This window comes from Pectinophora gossypiella, chromosome Z (genome assembly GCF_024362695.1).
Source record: "Pectinophora gossypiella chromosome Z, ilPecGoss1.1, whole genome shotgun sequence".
In the NCBI taxonomy this organism is placed as follows: domain Eukaryota; kingdom Metazoa; phylum Arthropoda; class Insecta; order Lepidoptera; family Gelechiidae; genus Pectinophora; species Pectinophora gossypiella.
The window spans coordinates 25,191,886-25,201,445 of NC_065433.1; the positions used below are offsets into that span (position 1 = coordinate 25,191,886).

The window sequence follows — 9,560 nt, forward strand, 5'->3', positions numbered from 1 at the left end:
ATTCCAAAGCTTATGCATCAAACACAATTAATTACCCAGAACTTCCACAAAAGGACAAAGCAGATTGCTATGAGAGATTTTCTTGTCAGAGAACTCATTGCAGCAGACAAATTGACTGTGAAATATGTTCCTACAGAGTTCCAACTGGTTGCGAAAGCATTGTACAAGCCACCTTGTTTTATGATATTACAATGCAGCCACACCATCTCTTTTTGTAGAATAAAACTATTTCCATTGCCCTGTTAGCATTAGCATATTCAATACATTTGCAATTAATTTATAATCACTACATCGACGACAGACACGACATCTTGTCATTGTACATAAAATAAAATACTTATTAAATAAGTATTTTATTTTAAATAAGTTGTCAGTGAAATATTTCTTATCCAAGGTAGGTACCAATAAGTTTTTTTTTTAATATTAAGTACATAAGGATTAATATTCTGTTTTGGAAACCAGCTAATACAATTATTTATTTTTTACTATTGGACACCGGGTTTCGGTAAAAGAAAAACAATTGGGTACGTTTTCGAACCTGGTTTTATGGGAAATTGGCCTAAAAGAAAACAATTTTACGTAAAAAATCGCGTTTATAATATTAAGCTGGATTGTTAAATTTAATAATTTTCTTCAATTAATTTCCAACATCTTCGAAATTCGGAAACCTATTGATAACTTTTACATAACGTTTTTTTTTGACGTGACTTATTGTATATTGTCGCAGATAGCATAAGCTACTTGGCCGGACAAATGGGGAGCGCTGAAGGCTCTCGCCCGGTACAACGTACAACAGGCCTGAGAGTGCCCAGTTGGGCGCGAACCTCGGCTCAGGGCGTCGTCTGAGAAGAAAAATATTTGAAAGAATTAATCGACTCTAGAGGGTCAATGAGGGAAATCGTCTATCACGCCGGCGGGGTCGGTATCGGGGTCCTTTTACATAACAGAATACAACCCTTATAACTACGATATGACTAACTATAAAACCTGGTCTGTTTTGCTTAACATCATTAAAGAATTTTTACTACGCCACCACAACATCATATTTGCAAAACAAATCAGGTTTTTCAGTTAGTCTCGTCATATTTATGAGGGTTGTTTTCTGTTGTGTAAAAGTTTTCAATAGTTAAATGTTACGCTCTTTTTTGCGGAACGCTATTATAATATTAATGCAAAAAAATGTTCAATGAAACAATTTTCATACTAGATACACAGTTTATTTATCGCCTGTAGCAGAATTTTCTTTTTGTGGATTTGGCAGAAAATAAATTAAGCCTGCGACACCTGTAAATAACGTTAATTATCAATCATTATCATTCTAAGTAGGTAGCCAACTATTCTTTACTGACATAGTCCCTTTCTTACCAGAAAAATCGTACACAACATTACCTTAATGTCTGTAACTTTGCATGTGCAGAGTGTAGCTTGTAAGTTGTCCATAATAAATAAATAAATAAATAAATTATTAGTAATACAATACTAGCCATTAATTGACCTAACCATATAAATATTGTAAGGTAATACTCACATAACGTCACCGTAGACAATGTTAAGAAAGGTACCATACAACCTATGGCCATCATCAAAGGGAACAGGAGGTTTCCTAATAAGGACCCCGCTCGACCCACCATTATTACTATGGACAAAGCCATAGTTCTGAAAAAAAAGATGCATCAATTTAGAGTATAATAAATTTTTATTTTCATGAAATTTTATAGTATAAATGAAGTTTTATATTATGTATAGTACAATATTCAAAAAGGTTCGGCTAGGTACCTAAAGATTTTATGGTTAAAGTCAAGGTTACATCGTACCTATATTTATTACATAAACAGTCTAGATACACTCGCTACACAGGACTACATTCACACAGAAATAATTTAATGATCAAACTTACCTGACTGTCGTCGGAAACACTCTAACTAGTATATTATGCTGTAAACTAAACGCAGTTTGCATGAACCCACACGTCGCTGATATCAGAATTGCAATTTGAATAGAGGAATTCGTCCAGTACAGTACACTTGAACAGACTGCACACAAAAGCAAGAAGCCGAACATCAGAGGCTTCTGTCCAAAGAAATCAACTAAATATCCACTGATTGAAATGCAAACGAGTGAAACAAATCCCAGTATGATTCCATTTGTATAAGTTTGAGCGCCAGCCAGTTGCTGCGAACAAATAAAAAACTACTTCAATTCTGTTACAGTCCACCACCCACTGGTATAAAATAAAACGAAGTCGTATTTGCAAATATAAAATAAAGTAAGCTTTCAGTCTTCATTCCTACAATGGTAAACTGAACATTTATTTATTTATTTTCAACTGGAAACCATAAAATGCTTTTGACTGCTTATTTTCCAGGACTTTCGTAAACAATCCGTCACAGCGGCATTGAATGCTATCTAACATGATAGATCATTACTTATTCTAAGGTGATCACCTATCACCATATAGTTTATTATATCCATTATTTCGTACATATTATTAAGGTACGCTGAATACCTTATACAATACAAGATCAAGAGCTCAGTTACAAAATATGTATAAAACCACCCGGAAATGTTTGTAAATAAACCTTTGAGAGTTTCTAGCCAATTTCATTTACTTTCCTCGCATGCATTTTTCAATTCACTTACCGGAACGCAATCTCCAGGCGGCGTAGTGATATTGTCGCTAGATATCATATTATTTTGTGTATTATGTGCACTTGTATACGAATCGATCATATCACAAAAGCGATATGTTTGGCCATTGTGTTCTTTTTGGTGATTTTCTATTATCGTCGAAAGTTGTGGATACCACAATCTCAATGCGCTATATCTGAAAGTATAAACGTCTAAGTAAGGATACAAAACTACCTTAGTCATAAAACAATGGCTTAGCTAATGGTACCTATTTCTTTTATTTCATCATTTATATGTACGTATCGGCTTAATTCCTATTATTAATGAATATATACGATTATAATTAATATCATTATCAAAAATTAGAAGGCATTTCAGGTAAAATAATAAGATAATATTATAATATACGATTAGTAAATACTTACGCTAATAAAGCTACAAATGTTATTGTGGAGAACAATATAAGTTTGCAAAGCAATGGAGCTCTGAACAGTTCTTTTGTTTCAAACAACGCATTTGTTATTTGTTTGCTTACACTAACTTCTTTTGTAGGTTTGAGCACTCCAGACACGTTCAATGACTTGATCTGTCAAGTCAAAGATTTGAAATTAGTTTTAAATTAAAATAAATAAAAAGGAAATACATTCGTAAAGGTACCTCTTTCATGGTTCTCAATTAATGTATTTCTAGTTATTTTATTCTCCAAGTATCTGTTAATTTGCTTAGCCTACTTAAAATATAGAAATACGATGCGGTACCCCATACTCAATCATATCTAACAAGATTTGAGTTTGGATCATCACGTGCCTTACGGAGAAGGGACACATCGTAAGTTAACCCACATACCCGAGGGTATGATGACTTGACCTGTAATAAGGCTAGTGTTCCCTTGAGGCTAGATGGGAAGACAGGCAGTCGCTTCTGTAAAAAATCACGTGAAAACACATAATAACGCTACAGAGATGAGGGAGATCATGATCTGCATATTTTTGGAACATGCCAGTTTGTATGCACGCTTTTGTATGCGGCGTAATTTCATACAAAATCCAACTCCCCGGCCCGCAATGCGCGCGATACCACCTTTGTGTACATTGGGCGTTATAAAGAGACTTACAGTAAACGTATCCTCATCTTTTCCGGTGTTGACATGGTAAATTCTTTGTAAAACTTGTAGAGCTTCCTTCTCTTGTCCATGTGAAAGTAAAAATTTAGGACTTTCTGGCAAATTCCAGTACATTATAGCGGCTAGCAAACCCCAGCCCGCGCTCACACAAAGATAAATGTTCCACGAGTGGATTTCTATAAACAAAAAATGTAATGAAACAGTGTACGTTTAAAAGTGAGAATAATAACAATAGTAGTATTGTTATATTGAAACTAGTAACTAACAGTGTCAACTTTAGTTTTAGTTCAACAATAAGTATTTCCACGAAGCTTGAATTTTCGAGTGTTATTCTAAGTAAGTAAACGTTTCATATTTCTAATTATTTTCTCATTGGGGTTTATCTACGACTTTATGAAATTTATTAGATGGAATATTATGTCCTTTAATAAAGCTTCACAAGCTTTACTTGTTTTACTCTTATTTTTCCGATGTAATACTTAATTATTAGTGCACTTTAGTCGATAGTCCTACTGAAAAAAGAAAAAAACCTTTAGGTAAACTTACCAATATATCCTTCTATGACAACAAACTGTAGCGCCATCGGCAGAATTGCCCAAGCTATGAGAGACGTAATAATTATAGAAATGGACATAAATGCTGCATAACCCACTAGTACTTTGTCTCTTACAAGCTTGTGTGTGAACTCTGTCACCATAGTTGCAGTTGCTGTAAAAACGAGGCTCATTCTGAAATAAAAACAATAAAAATATGTTAACGTTATGTAAAATCACTATTTATCAAAGCTGGAAAACAGGCAACGCGCCTTTTGCCGTGTGCTGCGATTAGGTAGGTATGCTTTCACGCGCGGCGCGATGTATATCGGAAGCTATAACTGATAAACAAACGACGTTTATCTAAGTAGATATCATTCGCTTTATTATAAGACACCCCCGGTATTTATCGCGCGACCTCGTCGGTGTGATACCTGGAGAAGCCTATAAATTCTCCAAAAACACATGCTATTTATGTTATATTACATAAAAAAATACACATTCTGTCGCAATTTGTTCGGCTAAGAGGGAATATCAGCCGAAGCAAATCTAATAAGTCCAAAGAGGCATTCAACCGACTTCATAAGTACTTAATTTCCGTTTCTTGACATCCGTAAGCAAGGAGCACAAAATCTTATCATATTTTGTTATAGGTAAGTATTTCTTACTATCCAATAAAACTTAATAGTCACCATCTTATACAATAAGTAATTCATTTAATACAGTAATCCTTGTAAAATTAATAGCAGATATAACAATAAATGAAATAACTCCTCGTTAAGCATAACTTTTCAATTATCCAGCATTAATTCTACATTAATTAAGCATTAGGAATAATGATTATTACTTATCGATATAAAATACAATAATTTGTTTGTTGACCAAACGGTAATTAGGCAATAAACTACGTAAGCACGTCACAAGAAATCATTGTTGAAAAATAAATGAACATCGGAATAAGTATTTCATTTCACTCACCTACTCGATAATCAAAAAAAATATTTACAGTCAGGGATATGAGACTCCCCCCTTCTCATTATATTCCTGATTTTAACGCGGTAAGAACCCGGTATAATGTGTTTTAATTTTGCAAGATTTAAAAAAATATGTATCAATCAATTAAGGATTATAAATAGCTTCCGGATTGATTTCTTAATTAAACTACAAGTAAATTGAACCTAAACGTGTTTATGTTGCGTGGAACAAGAATTGGCCTTTTTTATTATTTAGATTTTACTTATTACTATATTAGATTACTTAATAAGATAACAGATAAATAATGTGGATGTGTCTCAGGCAGCCGTAGAAAGGCCGGAGTGAAGTAGCTAAGCAATAGCATTATTTCTCGATGCATTCTGCTAGTTTTTGCGGGGCGGGGACGGGTGGACTCTGCGACACGTCAATTTTTGATTGTACCAGTCAATAGAAGCATTTATCGATAAATCGGAATAGTAGTTTAGGGAGACTAGGTTAGGTATAAGTATAATTTAGGGAATAATTGGTCAAGCGCAAAGAAAGCTCCGATAGCCAATATCGTGATTAACCGCCCATTTTGATTCTGATAGATCAGTCAATGCAAAAGTTTTCATAGTCAAATCTCAATTTTGTTTCATTTGGTGGCAATATAGAGAGCATAATATGACAAGTGGACATTTCGGAGAACACGAAACGCAAATTTGCTTTGTTATGACGGTACTCGGTACCGAATACAAAATTTAGATTTTTGTAAGCGATGAGGCGAGGGATGCTGTGTGAAAATATGAAAATATTTTGAAATTGGCACGTTCAAAATACCATCTACTTATGCCATTTATGCAACTATATAATCTCAAACCACATTCCACAAATGTGATTTCTTTAATATTTTCCCGACAACTGGACCCATGTAGGTACACATGATTTCTAACGCTTTTAAGAGCATTTGTCGGAATTTCTGGTTACGTTATTTAACATTTATTGTGAACTGGCTATGTTTAATACAATTGAAACAGTTTTCCCTGAAGCCAACACAACAGGATGTTACTTTCATTAAGTATACAAAAGAAGTCATGAAAAAATCTAAAGAATTAATATGAAGAGATTTTCTTGTTAATAGAAAATTATCCGCTTTCCTCTATAATAACGCCTATTTTCACCGGGCACGCAGAGACTACGGAATTCCATTTGATTCTATCTTGGCATAATTCTCCTGGTTCATTTCTAAGGATTAAAATATAGAAATACGATGCGGTACCCCATACTCAATCATATCTAACAAGATTTGAGTTTGGATATCTCTAATTTGGTCAATGTATGTATACGTACTTCTAGGTGTTCCTTTCGCTCAGCCCTACCAGCGACTAATTCAGAAGAGACTGAAATGCGTATAAAAATTACACTAAGTATTACACTTTGTGGTGTAACATTTTTTAGTGTAAGTAATTACTATTCTACAGCTAACAAAAATTATATTTACACACTGACGCAAATTATCTGGAAATGCATAGTGACATTAATTGTTAAACATATTTAATTAAGCGATTGTCTTATCAATGGTAAGCAGGAAGTTAGCAAACTATTACAATAGTTTAATTCATTCGCTAGATTTAGGATCATAATGATGACTTGCGAAAAAAATTTTGATCAAGTGCTTCTATAAAATACCTATGTTCTCTAAATACATCCCGTGTTTATTGGTAAGATTTTTTTAAGCCGAGGTAGAGACACTAATCACTGGCTAACTCTATAAAGAAACATTTTTTAAATACACGAAGCTTCAACGCTACGTTTGCTGCACTTGTAGCTGAAAAACCACCTAATCCATACAACCCACACAATAGGAGAAGATACAGCCGGGAAAGCGGGACAAGTGGGCCGAGCGTAGGGTACTAGGCGTGTGATGTTCTTTATAATTCCTCGTCCAGATTCGCTTATCCCGCTTTCCCATATCTATGAGCATTAATGCATAAATCTAGGCTTTTCATTACACGTCGCATTAATTTGTACCAAAATCGCTAGTAGCATCGCGTTTGCTTCCTCGTATATCACATAATAGACTCAGCACGATTGTCGCTCTGCCGCGCGGCGAATCGACATACATCGCACAGTGAGGGAAGGACGTCTTTCACAATAGATTCCACATACATGTTGCAATGCAGGGATTGTACTCAGAAAATCAAAACGCGGGCATGAATAGAAGCCATAATGAAAATATATGCTTTAACTATACTCATAATGATTACCAAGTAAACGTGATCCATTTAAAGTCACATGAAATTATCACTTACAGGGAAACTAAACGCAAACATATTTTTAATATAAGAAAGATCACGGCGAAAAAGAATCTTACGCAAGAAAATGATATTCAGAATTATTATACTTACACGACACCTTCTAATAATTTCGCGAACAGGAGCATGCCATACGTCTGGCTAGACGCCCCAAATAAGGCACAGACGAACAATCCAAAATTACCGCCGACAAGGAATATCTTCCTTCCAAACGCGTCAGTTATGAAACCTGTGAACGGGCATGCACAGAATTGACCTGGAAATGATAAGAATATTAATAATATAAAGCAAATGTATTCATTTCGATGACGTGACTTGCGCTTCGCAATCTTCGCAATAGCTTCTTGAAGAGAATGTTACTTCTATTAAAAATCACGGTCCTGTAAAGGTAAGCTTGGGAGATGATAATAAGTATAGAATTTTACTTAAGTGCTCGATTTCTTTTTCTTAGACTTCATGTCAAAAGAGACTGCGCTGGCTTGTCTTCTGAGTGTTTCCCTTTTTTCATCAAGCTGTGTTGTTTTCAGTTTTATTGGGGACAGCGCAAGTGGTTACTTTCATCATTTATTCCAATCTTCGTCTTATTCCTTTTATTTTTCTTTTCCTTAACCGCAAAATTCAGGTGTACCAAACAATGTACGAGTTCGATAAAGTATGGTTTATATTATAGATATTTGTGAGAACTGGGAAACAAGGGAGCAGCAAACCAAATTACAATTTATTCAATTACCAAGAAAAGGTATTGCATTCAGGAGCCCCTTCTGCATCATTGTCATGTTGAGGTCGCATTCTGCGCTGGGCAGCACGTATGACGTTGCCGTGGTCACGGATGTGGTAGCTAGAACCGACAGCAGCGTCGTAATCATCAGCTGAATATTAAACCGACCGAACTTGCAAATCACTAAGGCATCTTCCAACATCTGCATTGGATTTTCAACATTTTCTGAACTATCTGCAATTATGAAAAGTAATTAATGTAAATAAAAAAAGTAATTTGATCATGGGAAAATGGTACTTGTTGATGTTTTAACTTGTAAGTATATTATAGAGTTAGTGCTAAGTCAATAAGCGGTGAGTTTTAATACATACATTGTCACTAAAAATAAGTAATTTTTCAATATATTAATGTAAGAATCTTCAAATACCTACCTGTAGTGTGTTGCGTATCTTCACTATTAGATTTCATGTTATATTTAAATTTTCAACTATGTTTATACGAATATAAGTAATATTTTGAGTATGTAACTACGAAGGACCATGTAACGTTATATTATGACAAGGAGTAAGATCAAAAGTTACACATTATTCACGACTTTTGCAAAATAATTCTTCCTGAATAATATCCACAGAATGAAATCCATAGGTTGACGGCGACGCTTGTGGGGACAATTTATACAATACATATATCAAAACAAGCCAAACAATCGTGCTTCACTTTTTTAAATAAGATGTTAATAAAATCCTAAAGACTCAAATATATATTTTAGTAAATATAGTTTCAGTCACTTCAGCCTGAATAATTCCGTATATTTTCCACTCAACAATCTCTATCTGTTCTTAGCAGTAGTAGATATCTGACTAACATTATATCTCATCATTTCACTTTTATACGTAGGTAATTTAAGATAAAACAAAGAAGCCTGTAAACAGACACTCCAATTGTATTGAGGTACAGTATTTACACGTATGTTACACATATTATGTAATTCAATTTAACTAATTTCAAGCGTACATTAGAATACGTAATTATGAATGTTGCCCTGCTGAATGAGTATACATAAAAGACGGTGCCGTCTAGTCAAACACGTCGCAAAACTTTTCATGACAGTAAATTAAAATTTAATTTTAATGAAAGAACTCTTTGGAAAGCCCCATTCGTTAGTTTCGTGGTTTAATTACACATCTAACTCAGTCTGGTAAAACTAAAGTTGTTGAAATTCACCTCTTTACAGGGAAAGTTGTAGCTTTTCACGCCACCATGGCAGGGCAAGCGATCTTTATCAAAAC

General features: G+C 34.3%; 1 protein-coding gene across 1 annotated transcript; it reads right to left on the reverse strand.

Annotated features, from left to right (window-relative positions):
- Positions 1-1,104: 1,104 nt before the first annotated feature.
- On the reverse strand, positions 1,105-9,118 carry LOC126380323 (synaptic vesicle glycoprotein 2B-like). The gene is made up of 10 exons (XM_050029665.1): positions 8,703-9,118; positions 8,284-8,505; positions 7,647-7,809; positions 4,298-4,479; positions 3,743-3,927; positions 3,054-3,214; positions 2,641-2,824; positions 1,898-2,172; positions 1,529-1,656; positions 1,105-1,284 (listed from the first exon to the last, which is right to left on the reverse strand). The coding sequence occupies exons 1-10, from the start codon at positions 8,737-8,739 to the stop codon at positions 1,217-1,219; spliced, it is 1,605 nt and encodes a 534-aa protein (XP_049885622.1). The 5' UTR covers positions 8,740-9,118; the 3' UTR covers positions 1,105-1,216.
- Between the last annotated feature and the right edge of the window lie 442 nt (positions 9,119-9,560).

What these genes read in the sequence shown, in the direction of transcription:
- LOC126380323 (XM_050029665.1), bottom strand. Translation starts at nt 8,739, where the DNA reads ATGAAATCTAATAGTGAAGATACGCAACACACTACAG. An exon ending in TGTCATAGAAGGATATATTG is followed by an intron (nt 3,928 to 4,297) that starts GTAAGTTTACCT and finishes TTTTGTTTATAG; the next exon opens with AAATCCACTCGTGGAACATT. An exon ending in GTGTTTCCGACGACAGTCAG is followed by an intron (nt 1,657 to 1,897) that starts GTAAGTTTGATC and finishes CTTTTTTTTCAG; the next exon opens with AACTATGGCTTTGTCCATAG.